Here is a 14,889-nt window from a genome sequence, read left to right on the forward strand (position 1 = left end):
ACCATGTTCGATGCTTCCTTGTCATGTGTAGGAGCAGGGGATTGGACCAGGAGGATGCTTATGTGGTCTCTTTCCTGCCATATTGGAAGGCTCGGCTGACAAATGGTGTAGCCAGTTCCCTGTGGATCACTTTGCAGTTTGGCCCACCACGAGGGACCCCCTTCTTAGGACGTTCCAACCGAGCAACTATGAAGACCTCATTCTACAAGAATAAGGAAGCTGAAGCTCTTGCCTGGGGAAAGTGTAGCAGAGCTCATGACACGAACCACCGTGTTGGTGGCCCGCATGCCACCATACCCAAGAGACTTCATGGTGCATTAATGGGTGATGCAGGCTTGCCTAGGACAACCCAAACAGAAGATTCGGGAAAGTAGATCAGTCACCACCTTGCTGGAATTTCAAGAGCTGGCCCCCAACTAGAAAATGCACGTACAATGTTAGAGGGTGATACACGTTCTCCAACTATTTCCATTCTACCCCCGGATGACCCAATAGCTCAGCTTAAGCTTGAGATGGAGGCACTGAAGCTCAGCCAAAAGTCTCAGAAGGAAGAAAGCACTTTGGCACAACTTAAGGAGATTGAGGATCTCAAGTCTCAGCTAGAGTCTAGGAAAGGTCTCTGGTGTGCAATGTGTCAGTCTTCTGGGCACACCAGCTCAAAATGTTCCAAGAGAAAATACTACTCCTATAAGAAGCATGGGCATGAGGATAAGGATTGTTATTAAGGGATTCCGTCAACTGCACCAACACCAACGGTATCCTACCCTGAACCCATAGTTGCCAGGTGTTTCAAGAAATGCGTTTCAAAAACGTTTCTTTCAAATCCCAGATGTTTCCTGCAAAACAATATTAAAAATGCATCATTTACACATTACAACATGTTTACAGTTGAAACTAATGAATATGATTGACCAAGTTATAGTGGGCACCCAACCGACCAATTGGCATAAATAACCTGGCAACATCAAGAATCAAGATCTGGATTCAATCATCAATAATGGCAACTGCTCAAAACTCAAGAAATAATATATAAAGCAGTCTGCAGGCAAGAGTGACATAGTCCACTCAGCACTCAAAGTGATCACAAAAAGTCCGATTCCTGAGCTAATACAAAAAAAGAACGCTGAAGTCTAAAATACACAAAGTAAAGCATGCTGATAGATGCAATCATGCATGACAAACTAGAGGAGATTGATAGCCCCAAAGACTAGAGTCCTCAATCTGGAGTCTGGGCACTCAATCCTCAACATCCTCGATGTCCTCATCAGTAGCCTCCTCGGCTAACTCAGTGTCACTCTCAGAAGAGGACGACGTTGCCTTAGCAGCCGCACTCGTCTCAGCTACCGCACTGGTACTAGCACCTCCTAATAGTGCTAGTGTTGCTGCTCGTGTGGCATAAGCAGGTGCCATCAACTCCTCATACAACATGGCATATATGTTGTGCTCCTCCTAAGGAATCTTTGGGACATCTTTCATCGTCTCACTGTCGATTTTATCAACATTGACCTGGCGACGCTCTATCGGATTGCCCGACTGCTCAATTAGGCGGAGATTGCAATGCGGTACACCAACCGCTCCAACTAAGCAGTAAACAACATAATCCTCTTCTTTGTATGGAAGAGGGCCCATGTGCTCCAGTTCCTCTCACAAGGACCCGAACTGCAATCCTCTGAGACGACTCGAATGGCGAGGCGTTTCTGCCATTAAAAGTTGGCAACTTTTGAAGTATAATCATCATTGATCAATGTATTATGTACATGTTATAACTTGAAATAACAGTCCTATCTTTTAGAGTTGAACTCACCAAGTGAGGGCTACTGATCCCGTACTTCTCCCACCATGAGATTGGTTGAAGCTGTCTCTCTCACATGACAGCACTCTGTCCACCAAATGCGTGGTTGGCATTGCGATACACTAGCCGCTCATCCTCCAAGCATCTCATGTGTTCCAAGTCTCCTGTTGTCCATTTCTGAATGTAATCTTGACATCCGTCTTCCAACTCTTCATTAACATATTGCGCCTCACTCCGCCAAAGAGGGTGCAATATGTGGGCAACCGCATGGATTGGTCTATGGAACCAATCCCACCGGTCGTTCCAAACCCTTCGAATGTCCTCAACCCTGAAAATTAGCCATGAATGATCAAAGCTCTTAGCTAAAGTCTATGATACAAGTTGCAAGCATTGCCATGTCTCTATGAAAAGACACGCCTTTTGATATTTTTTTAATGCTCTTAACAAAGCATTATGGCTTAACACTTTTGCCACTTTACAAACCAACCTGAGCTTTTCATGATCTAAGGCTTAAAGGCCTTAGGCATGTGGCGGCCCATATAACCCAGCCAAACCAATCCGGCCACAGCATGCACACTATTTTAAAAAAAACAATGTGTGCCCAACGCCCAACCATGCTAAACAGCTAGCCCCTAAACAACAAACAAAACAACAGAAAAAACAAATTGGCCACCCTCGCATGAAGCCAGCACGAACACAAAAAAGAACAAAAAAAAAAATGGCTTGCCCCCTTTCATCGTACATCCTTCCCTCCTCATCGTCGTCTCCTGCTCACCCTTTATCTCCACTGACCTTCGCTCCACATACTCACGCTCGCCCCCTCCAACTACTACTTGCCCCCCAACCATTACTCGTGCCCTCCCTTCTCTCTCATCACCCCCTTCTCTTCTTCTCTCTCATCACTTTTTTACCTTCTATTGGATCACCTCCTTCCTTTTTTCTCTCTCATCGCCTCTTTCCACTTCTCTCATCGCTTCTTTCAGCCTTCTCTCTGATCACCTCCTTTCCTTCTTCTCTCTCATGGTCTCTTTCCACCTCTCTCATCATCGCCTCTTTCCTCACCTTCTCTTTGATCACCCTCCACTCTCTCTCATCACCCTCCACGCTGTCCACTGAGTCCACTCACTTATATGTCTTGCCTGTGCTTATCGTTGATGCACCTTATCGCCATCACCCCTTCCCTTACTTATCGCCTCTCATACACATGCTCATATTCTCTTCAGAAGCCCATTCCCCTTGGGACCCTCACAGAGCAGGCAGCGCTTGGTGGCCCGTATTTTCGAACAAGTGGTAAGACCTCTCCTACCCCTATCAATCATGTCAAAGGAGATGGGAGCCTCGATTGAGAAGTTTGATGGCTTCCATACTTTCCGTGATGGCAGGCAACGCTTGGTGGCCCGTGTTTTCGAACAAGTGGTAAGACCTCTCCTATCCCTATCAATCATGTCAAAGGAGATGGGAGCCTCGATTGAGAAGTTTGATGGCTTCCATACTTTCCGTGATGAGGAGATAGTTCATTCAGGCCATACATGGAGAATGGAGTTGCGGAGTTTACTGTCTATACATGTTTGACATCTATGGGATGAGAGAGATTGGCACATTCAGCGATCCTTTGACTGTTGGTCATTGAGGTATTTCTTGGAGGCAGATGGATCAATTACTCTCACTGGGGATGACTCCTGTGGTCTCTTATTTGAGTGTCCCACATGTAGGAAATATGAAAGCAAGAGCAAACTGAAATGAAACAAGAACACAAATGAAAGACAAAGAGTTACCTTGAGATGAGTGTAGACAAGACACAAGATTGATACTTTCATTGATGTGACACCCTCAATATATAGGTGAAAGTACAAGAGCTGAGCATGAGTGCATATGGGATAAGTCCCTGAGTGCCACGTGGCATACACTGAGATGACCAAGACTAAAAGTACTCCTAGTGAGCACTTATTTCCAACACCCTCCTTAAGTGGACACTAGGAGGAAGACAAAAAGACAAGACTATGACAAAAGATAAGACCAAGACAGAGAGACTAGACAAAGATTGAGAGACAAAAGATCCTGAGACACCCCTCCTCAAGTGATATCCTCATATGGGTCCACAAGGGTAGGGACAAGATGGATCTAAAACAAGACACAGTCAGATTGATAGACAGATAGACAGACAATAGATAGACAGATAGACAAGACTAGATAGACAGAAGACTGACTGTAGACAAACAGATGGACCTTGAAGACATCCCCTCCTCAAGGGCAATCTCTGCCTCTGGAGTAGGGACAAGAGAGAGGTCCTAAAGTAGAATGAGTAAGACATAGAACCCCTTGACCTACATCATCGGTGGTCAAAGTGGTAGACAAGAAAGATGAAGTAATCAAAAAGCCCACTCCTCATCATAGGAATGAACAGCAAGATCTACTGATGTAGATGCTGCAGCAACATGGGCTGAGGTAGATGCAAGGGCTGATGTAGAGGTTTTAGAGTAGCAGTCCTTCTCCCTGTGATTATCACGGCCACAAATGGTGCATGGATGAGCCTTGAAGCAGTCCTTCTCCATATGATTAGTTTTTCCACAATGGGTGCAAGGCTTTCTTACCTTAGAACCTCCTTTCTTTGCTAAAAATGCAGTGTCAGTTACCTTTTGTTGTTTTGTTCTTTCCTCTTCTTGGAGAGCATTGATGATACCTTCAAGAGTAGGATTATTGTGATACTTGAAGGTGGTGACAAGAGTAGCATAGGTGTCAGGTAACCTTTTGAGAAGCACAGCAATAGCAATATCTTCGGAGATGGGGGACTTCACTGATGCAAGCTGAACCATAAGACTGCGAAAATAATTGACATGAGAGGCTATAGTAGCTCCCTCCTGCATATATAGATCAAAGAATGAGATCATAAGTGCAATCTTAGAGTTTTTAGAGCGGGGTCCAAAAAGGGTATCCAAAGTGATCCATGCTCGAGAAGCAAACTGTATGTCGGAGATGTGATGAATGTAATCATCTCCAAGACCGAGCAAGATGATAGCATAGGCTTTGTCATTCTTGGCAGTAGGAGCATAAGTGATAACTTGCTCAATGTCGGAATCTTCGGGAGCAGCATGGTGAACAACGTCCCAAAGACTTTCTTCCATAAGATGGCACTTGATTTTGATTTGCCAAGTATGAAAGTTGGACCCATTGAATTTGTCGATAGACATGAGAGAATGAGTAGAAGAGGCCATGTGGGAAGGTCTTACCTCTTGCTAAAATGCAAGGGCAGTGTCTATTCCCTTACAAGATTGCAGAAATGAATGAGAGAAGAGATCCAAACTGTTTTTAGAAGCCGGCTCTCTCACCACTTGTCAGGGCCATAGCATGTGACAGCCCATCGAAGCATGAGGAACTAGCAGTTTACAGATATGAGGATAAGAAAAGGATTGACCAGCGAACTGAAGGAGACAATGCACAGTACCTTGTAGACTCTTCAAGAGGAAGCGATGGCAGAACTGAATGCAACAAATAGCTCGTTGGAGGAAAGTCGATCTGCAGCTTCCTCTAGATGATGCGCACCCTTGAGTCGATGAAGAAGGCAGCCAAAGGAGAACAGTACGGCGGGCTGTATGAGTCTGAACAAGGTGGACAGCAGGAAAGTGGGCGGACAGAAAAATTCAGGCCGGCGGGTTGCTTCCTAATATGACGAGCTGCATGTGCAATACTAGAGGACAGAAGCTGAAGCGAACAACATGCAATACTAGAGGACAGAAGCTGAAGCGAACATATAGAAATGGTGAAATTAAAAAAAACGTGAGGCAGCTCCCAGCTAGGCGGCGGCCAACAGTAAAGGCGGCGGCCTGTTATGAACCAAATGACTGCAGCAAGAAGAGGGGCAGTCGCTCATAGGAAACAAGGGCAAAGATGAGGGGAGCCAGGATAAACGAGGTCTGATACCATGTAGGAAATATGAAAGCAAGAGCAAACTGAAATGAAACAAGAACACAAATGAAAGACAAAGAGTTACCTTGAGATGAGTGTAGACAAGACACAAGATTGATACTTTCATTGATGTGACACCCACAATATATAGGTGAAAGTACAAGAGCTGAGCATGAGTGCATATGGGATAAGTCCCTGAGTGCCACGTGGCATACACTGAGATGACCAAGACTAAAAGTACTCCTAGTGAACACTTATTTCCAACACCACATTCTTGAGCAGTCATGATTATGTTACTGAGGATGTATACTGCATCGACATCGGCACAGACGATGATGATGATGATGTATCATACCCACATACCTATGATGATGTATCGTTCACAAATACACATGATGATATTGATGTATCGCACAAGTAAAATACATACTCATGCTCAAAGGTTTATGGCCTTTGGTGAAAGGCACAAAGAAGGTGGGCCTTGAAGATCCGGAAGTGATAGAAGATGATGAGAGCACTCATGCCATTATTGTCCTTCATATCCATACGAAACTCATTCCTCTTGTGGCAGGTATGAGATCTGCAAAAGCGGCTTGGGATGAACTTAAGAAGCTTTATGGAGCCAAGGCAAAGCACTCAGAGACTACACTTAAGGTCAAGTTTTTGGTCTTGAAATGCAAGAGGGTGGCTCTCTTGGAGACTTCGTCAGCGAGATGAATAGCATCATGGGACAACTTGCAAGCATAGATGCCAAAGTAGAAGAAGATGATGCTATTGCCGTGCTCTTGAAGAGCATGCCCACGTCGTTCGATAGCCTTGTGACCACATTGAAGCACCTCCCTGATGCAACATTTGAAGGTAGAGATTGTACCATGGATGTCACTGAGGTTGAGGAGAATTATGTAAGTTCCACCCGACTGTTCCCCCTCCGCCTTCAGCCTTCGCCCCCGTCCTCCCTTCCACCTCCCTCTCTGTCGTTTGCCTACAGCCCTAGCCTCCCTCTCTTCCATCTCCCCCTCCCCTCCGCCTGCAGCCCTAGCCCCTTCGTTTGCCTACAGCCCTAGCCTCCCTCTCTTCCATCTCCCCCTCCCCTCCGCCTGCAGCCCTAGCCCCTTCGTTCCCCCCTATACAACCCTAGCCTCCCTCTCTATCATCCACCTCCAACCTTTGCCCCCGTCCTCGATTCCGCCTTCCTCTCTGTCGTCTACCTGCAGCCCTAGCCTTCCTCTCTTCCACCTCCCCCTCCCCTCCGCCTACAACCCTAGCCCCTTCCTTCCCCCTGCCCTAACCTCTCAAGCGCCCCCTCCCCTTCGCATCCTTCTTCATGGGACTTTCTTGCCCCGCCCACCCTCTCCACCTCAGCCACCTTGCCTCCTTCGCCTCCTGGGCCCCAAGTCCAGCTCCCCCGCTTACCCCTTTTCCCCGCTTCCCCTCCGTGCTTCCTTTTTCTGATCTAGATAATTTTCGCTCTCAGGGTTTTTTTAATCTGTGGCAAGCTTCGGCCTCTTCTGGTCTTGAACCCCCAAGAGGACTTCATGGCAACCACTCCGTCAAAGCCATAAAATTTAATTTTTGAATGGATTTCTTGATTCTTGGGCTTGGAACCAAATATTAAATTTAACTCATGGCGCTATCGAGCACGCCAGGTTGGCAGGGCACAGGAGGATACGGTTTTGTTAGAGAACCGTTTCGAGCATTTATCTCACTAGCCCCAAACGGCAATGCCCCACCCGATGCCTCACATCAAAGGAACTCGTATGCCCGAGGAGACGGTTCCCATTTGGATTTGCATGGTGTTTTATCACTCTAGAGCCTCCACGCCAGAGACTGGCGCGATGATCTTCTCCTTCCCCTTGAGTGCAGCACCGGGGATGGAATGGGATTTGGAGTTGGTGTCTGCTGCCATCCAGGGGCAAGCAGTCGAGCTCTCTCATCATTTACACAATCTACTCATCACCAATGTGCTTACCCACCTTTGGCCCTTGGCTCAGATGGAGTTGGGAGGCTCGGGCCACAGAGATCAGGATGGGAAGGTGGTGTCCTCTAGCTTAAAAATGCATCTTTTTGTGTTCCTTCATATCTCAGTAGAACTACTCCTTCCCCCCTCCTACAGATACCTACATTGTGACACGTGGAGCCCAAATTATGCTTATTCTGGGCTCAGACAGAGTGGCATCACATGAAGGGCAGGATCCACACCCACTTGACATGTCTTTTTCCCTAGGACCGACTGTGACTATTCCCCATCGAAACTCACGCCCAAGACTCATCGAGCGGAGGGCAGTTCCGATAGTTACAGAGATTAGATATGCGGATTGTCTCATGGAACATTAAAGTTTTGGGGGGGGGGGGGCCTCCGTGCTTTGAGGCGCGTGGCATCCTTAGAGGAGAGCTTCACAAAGCAGCAGTTGGGAGACCTGTTGATATCCTCTTCCTGCAAGAGCACCATCTTTCAGACGACGATACCCACCATTGCAGGAAGACACTACCAGGCAGGAGCCACAATTTCTGATCCTCGACTTTTGGCCCCTCTGGGACGCAGGGGGGAGTATGTATTTCTGTCAGTGAGCAGCTGTTGCCGGCAGTAGTAGGTTCAGGCATCATTGACACTGGTCAGGCGCAGTGGGTCACCATCAGCATTGGAGAGGACTGTGTGGGCTTTTTCAATGCACACACCAAACGCTGCAGCAGGCAGAGCCACCTTCTGGACTAGAGTTCGTCAGTCATCACTTTTAAGAATAACTTTGTAATGTTACACACCCCATGGCATGTACCAAGCCTGAGAAGATTTCAACACGGGAATCGCCTATTAAAGGCCCTTAGTTTAAATTTTAAACCTTCAATTTAATATTCATGTGTGTTTTCTGTTGCAGGTGATGGATAGATCGTTTCCCCATTGATTTAGTTTATCACAGAAAGAGAAAAGAGAAACAGCTGCAGCGCAGACTTTATAAAAGCAATTGATGCTGAATTACAGCTGCACCTGTGTTGAGTGCCCCTGCTGTATGTTGGCTGATGGGCTGCCCTCTTTCTGCTGTTGCCACTGTTGTTCATGTCAAACACCCTTTCAAGTTGGTACGCACACAATTTGCTAGTGAATGCTGGGCCGAGTGGGCTTACAGAAACCAAAGAAACATTTTTCACCAAGGCCTTGTAGGCGGTGACAACCAAATGCGGCGGTGTCATAACAAGCAGCCAGTAACTTCATCATGTTTCTTCCCCCTTCCCTTTCTATGCACTGCCTATTAATATCTCATTTTAAACTCTTAAGTGAGTTTTTCTTTAAGGCATGACATGGTTAGTACAACAACTACAATATTGTTTACAACCTTGGAAAACATTCAAATGGCAAACCTCTTCAACTTGCTTAATGTTTCCACACATTGCATAGACTCTTAACATGGCAGCCAACACTCTCTTATGATCTTCTGCGGGACAATCTTTCTGCTTCTTGAACAATTTAAAAACCTGTCAAGGCAACAATAACCCTTATCTTACTAATACCGAACTGAGAAAAAAAAAATACCATTAATGACAATAGCAAAAAACTTTAGAACGACAATAATGCCCATAAGGTGCACGAGCATTAAAAAAGCAAGGAAAACAATTCACATTACATCAACATGGAATATCACTTCATCAGGAAAGAATGCAGAATCTTGAGAACATAATAGTTGAGGATGTTATCATGTATTGCGAAGTATATGAAGTTTGCAAGTTCTTATAAGTAATGACCGGAAAAAATACAAGAAGTGTGCTACTCTTTTATAAAATGCGTATGTGTACATGCGCATATGCTCAAATCTATAGAGTGAGGAATACAAAACTTAATCTTACGGATACATGTTACCCCTCATAAGCCAATTCACTGATCAAGATGAAGAACAAATTCACAAATCCAATGATGTCAGAGCCAGAACTTTGTCCAGAGGCAATAGCCGATCTCAGATCCAATCGTCGGGCTGCCATACCTAGTTCAAAAGAAGTTGCCTGTTGGATCCCCTCAAGCCACCACTGGATGTCATGATCATGCAAAAGGCTGTCCAGGATTTTTGTGTTTGCCCCTGAAAATATTGCCAAGTATCATCCAGGGTCCGGAGGATAGGTGCGTGGTCGGACAAAGTGGTGCCTGCTAGAGTGCCAAGTATCCCACTCCAGTCATTTGCCCACTTATCAACAGAGGATCGATCAAGCCTAGCAAGGTTTTGATGGGATTATCACAATCCAAACAGAGAAAGGCAAGGGCTCTAGGGCACGAATAAATTCTGATGCCCTCTTGTTACAATCATGAAATGAGCAACCAGCATTGATCACCTATGCGAACAGATAGTGAGCTCTGCAAGAGTTGCCATTCACTGTTGGGACTTTCAAATGGAATTTGGACCACAAAGCGTGGCAACCTGCCTAAGGCAAAAGGCGTTGAGCCTGGGCCTGTAAGCAACCCTACAGGTACGTCAACTAAGCTGATGCTGGGCCTCGTGCCATGGACGAGGGGTCCCAGAAACAGACGTAAGAACTTTAAAACTTCTTCTCCAGTGGTAGATTAATTTCTTCTCCAGTGGCGGATTTGTAGCAAAGAAGGAAAAATGCCCTTGTTAATAGGACTTCAGGGCTATCCTCCTGGTCAAAGGTGGAGTACTGGGTCAGCTCCAGCCGGGCTTTAAATCAGGCACTCACATTTCAAAAATCGCAATGTTCTTGAAACATTGGGAGTAAAACGCCACTTGTCCCCCAGTCTGATTATTGCTGAGAACTCATCTCATAAGCAATCAGCCTTGCACTGAAGATCATAAGAAGGTTGAGGTGCCTATGTCAGAAGTCAAAGCCCGACAGTACCAATAAGCATGCTAATATCCAGCTGGGACAGAACCTGTGCAGGAACCAACTTCAGGAAGGAGTGGTTAACTTGGCAGCTCACTTAAGGCAGAGCCTGCAATGCCCTTCTATGAAACTGGGGACGGGAAGTGGGTAACCTGCTAGATTGTTGTGAAGGTCTGAATCCCGTTGCAGAGAGCAGGGAGGGTGTGGCCTGCATCAAACAAGATGGGGAAGAGAACGTGCATTAAATGTATGGGTGCTCTGAAAAGACTCATTACATCTGGCAATCCAAACCTGGTGATGCATATTACGGGAAATGGCCGAAACGGCACCCCTAGAGGCAAGAAACTGCATTTCCCTTTAGCTTGCAGCCCAAAATGAGTTTCTGTTGAGAAATGTTTCCTAGTAGGGAAAATGGCAAAGTTCCCCCCTGCCGTTTCCCCGACTTCCGCAATAGCAGCTAGCGTTTCACCTCCAAAACCCCCAATTTCAGGGCAATATTAGCTTCTTTTTTGTTCCTTCTCCTCACCAAACTTCTTTTCCCCAATCTCCAATCGTACACTCTTCTAATTTACATCTCCATGTATTTCTGTCTCCCTCTTCTTCTCCCTTCTAATTTACATCTCCATGTACCTCTTCTTCTCCCTCCTTCCCCTTATTTCACATCTGGCATTTCCCTGTTTCCAGTGCCATGAAATTGCCGTTTCCATTTCCATCTCCGTTTCCCCATTTCTCATAGCTATGTAGTGATGTGTTGTTAAGTAAGAAATAGGAAACTGTGTCAGGGTTCCCCCCCACCCCCCCCCCACCCCCGCGCCGCACACACACACACAGAAAAAGAAAACAAAACCCATGCATCCTTTTACAACTTCAGCAAGCTACAAAATAAACAGCTCTGTCCACAGCCATCTAGAACAGAGCAATAAAGGCAAACTTGATCTTTAAGCATAGATTGTGGGTTTATTTCCTTTCGAGCAATGCTCACCAATTCATTTAAACTTTTGTTCAATAACGGCCAACTCAGTTCACCTTGCATGTCCAGCAATGTCAAGAAATAGAGGATCCATTTTGTTAGGCTCATTGACAGCAAGATAAGGTCAAAAAATAATTATGTGAGGATTTGAACCTAACCAGTTCAGCGTTTCCGAGGTCCTTTCGAAAAGCACAAGCACGAATCAAACTTGCAAAAGTTGTCAGCATTCGGCTTGATTTTTTTCCGCTTCATTTCTTTAAACACTGTAAGAGCCTTTGCTAGCTGCCCCTGGAGGGAGCAACATATAGTCAAGTCAAATAATCTGAATTTCTGACAAAAACCAGGCCTCTCAAAGAAAAATTTGTGAGATATTAGACCAAAGCAAGACTAAACCTTTCATGCATGCTTCAAACCACACATGCAAACTCTTGAATCAAATCAAGGGTTAAAAAATTTCTAACCTACTGAATCCAAACAATGGCTCATCCATTAAAAAAGGCACCAGCGGCACTTCCAGTTTACTCACTTGAATGTTTGTACGTTTTCTCCCAACCAACAAATAAACCTTTGTCACTAGTAGACACTATCCTCCTCAATCCAAACCATGGTTCCAAAATTGAAAAAGGCACCAACAGCACTTCCAGTTAAGAAAATCCCTCACTTGAATGTTTGTACATTAACTCCCAACTATTGACATTCATGCTACCAGGAGTGCTAGTGTGTGTGCAGAGAGAAAGAAAAAAAGTTATATTAACGTCTACGGAAGCCCCAAGGGCCTATGAGACCAAAAGCAATACAATGGTACTATGGATATATTGAGCCATGGAAAAATGAAAGAAAAAGTGAAATGAAAACATCTGACAGTACATGTGATCAACACATGATCCTATGCAGAGTGAGAGATGCTATGATCAGCTAATGACGATAACCACCTCGGCAAAAACCGATGGTGGAGTGAATGTCAAGCCTTTGTGATGGGAGCATGTCATGTCGGTAGAGAACCTCACAAATCTGTCTCTCTGTGGTGGAGGGTTCTGATGCTCTGGGTTGGGGACGTCTAGGTCGCAGAATGGATCCAGCTCTCTCACTAAGAACTCCTTTGGGGCATGGAGCTAGAGCGTGGGTATGGGTGGTGGGCTCTGATGTCGTAATGGAGGAACTGTTGTGGGTAGTGGATTCCGATGTGGATGTGTACCACAAAGAAATCAGGATGGCTCTCTATGAGGTGTCCTATCAAAGCTGGGGTTGTCTCTCAGCATGCCGCCTCAACTCACCTACATCCCTGTGTGTCGTTTTGAGCTCCATCAAGTACATGCCCAAGCACCTCCATCAAGTACATGCCCACAAAGAAATCAGGGATGGCTCTCTATGACGTGTCCTATCAAAGCCGGGCTGTCTCTCAGCATGCCGCCTCAACACTACATCCCTGAGTCGTTTGAGCTCCATCAAGTACATGCCCAAGCACCTGTGTGAGTGGTCTAAATCCCTCTCGGAAGAGGCAATGGAATCTCCCTCGTATCTCAAAGGAAGTCGGGCAACTGAACATATAATGGGCCTCATCCTCTACTGCTCCTATGATGCATATTGTGCATGTCCTCTCCTCATGTAGGATATTTTCAACACTTACCAATCTCTACCATGAGGCAGTGGGAGGATACCCTAAGCGCCGATCGTGATATGCATAGCATGTGACATGTGTATCTGTATGTATCCCCAGATTTCAAAGAATCCATCCTCGGAGAGTCTCAAGAAGTGATCTCTGTAGAACTCACACTTCTTACCAATCTCTGATGGAGACACCCATGTCCAGTGTATGAGATCTAACTGGATGATCCGGTTGATCTCTTGTCTTGAGAGATCAAGGGGAGGGGAATCCAAGCTATACTGAAACGGGGGGGAGGGGGGGTGCTTCCATCTATATGCCATGTGCATGAAACCACTCGACTACCTCAGAGTACCATGCATGTTTCGGTAATGGTGGTGGTCGTGTCACCGAGAAAGAGGGCAATCAATCTCGTCTCAATCGCTCCCTCTCCCTCTCGCCGTATAATTGCATAGAGGACTGTAGTGCTAGTCGTGGCAGGCGATCTCTGTCAAGCGTGTATACATGCTGAATATAAGTGATAGTCTGAAAAAGGGCATCTGTAACCAGTGGGGCCACCCAAACTCTGCATGTAGAATGTAATGTGGTACAGATGCCTTACTAGTGATCATGCGTACTCGTGATCATGCGTGACAACCATAGTACAAAAATACAATACCGTACGATACGATAACGTACGGGATTTTTGGTACAAAAATACGATACCATACCATACGAGAATTTCTGGTACGATATGAAATTTTCGGATACCGTACGATAAAATACGTCTTTTTTTAAACACTTACAAACTATGGAGCTTCAAGCTTGACTATGAGGAAAGGTTCGCGGCGCGCGCCGCGCGCGCCGGGGGGGGGGGGGGGGGGGGGGGGGGGGGAGGAGGAGGTGGTGATCTACAGTGCTTGAGGAACCAGAACATGGAGATGTGTCTCTCCCAGTGGATCTCCCAATTGTCTCCAAAAAAGAGCCTCCATGGGTAAAAATCGCCCAATGTAGCGTTTATGACTAAGGGACCATCCTTGCACAAATACGAGCAGTGCATCTAGGCTGATAGGTTTTAGGGACTCCTCTCTAGATCAAAATGACCCTGTTCCAAATCTTCTCCCTCATCCATAACTTGAGGATCTGACTATCTAGCCTACCTATACCAGGGATCACCAAGTGATGTAGCAAGATTCTCTCATCCTAACAATCAAGTGTACACTACCACTTTACCTTGCTAGATTTTTTACGTCTCTCAACAACCCATATGGAATACTGAGTGGACATGAAAGTTGCGGAGTATTGCGGCCATTTGGGATCTTCGTTGAGGAGGATTTCTATTTTATTTCTTTTTGCATTTGGGATTTTTTTTCTCAAAGGGGTGGGGGGGGAGACTCGTACCGTACATTATCGTATGGTACCGTACCGTACGATCCGTTACGGTACGAATAGATTCGCACCAGTACGAGAAACAACCATGGTGACAACATCATCACTTGTAGCCTCTCTATGCTCCTCCAATGATCCTTCCCTAGGCCTGGCCCCCAAAAGGCTGCACCATACATAGCCGCTGGTCGTACTAGAGTATCAAAGAGCTAGCAATTACTGCGAGGTTCTTGGGAAATGTGCCTGGGAAACACTAGAGAGAAACAGAGAGAGAGAGAGAGAGAGGAGAGAGAGAGAGAGAGAGAGAGAGAAATGAAATGAAATGATATATTAACGTCTTCAAAAGGCCATAATGACCTATGAGACTAAAAGTTACATCATGGTGGATCTGATACAATGTCTGGATAAAAAAACCCAGAAATGAGAAATAAAGAT

General features: G+C 45.8%; 1 protein-coding gene across 1 annotated transcript in view; it reads right to left on the bottom strand.

Annotated features, from left to right (window-relative positions):
* Positions 1-14,889, bottom strand: part of LOC147635822 (pentatricopeptide repeat-containing protein At4g21880, mitochondrial-like) — a 168,759-nt gene that overhangs the window by 50,188 nt on the left and 103,682 nt on the right. The window contains 3 exon segments of the mRNA XM_086801180.1: positions 9,050-9,163; positions 11,645-11,701; positions 11,703-11,774. Of these exon segments, the coding sequence (XP_086657306.1) occupies positions 9,050-9,163; positions 11,645-11,701; positions 11,703-11,774 (243 nt within the window).

This window comes from Cibotium barometz, chromosome 8 (genome assembly GCF_041138505.1).
Source record: "Cibotium barometz isolate CiBa-2024 chromosome 8, ASM4113850v1, whole genome shotgun sequence".
In the NCBI taxonomy this organism is placed as follows: domain Eukaryota; kingdom Viridiplantae; phylum Streptophyta; class Polypodiopsida; order Cyatheales; family Cibotiaceae; genus Cibotium; species Cibotium barometz.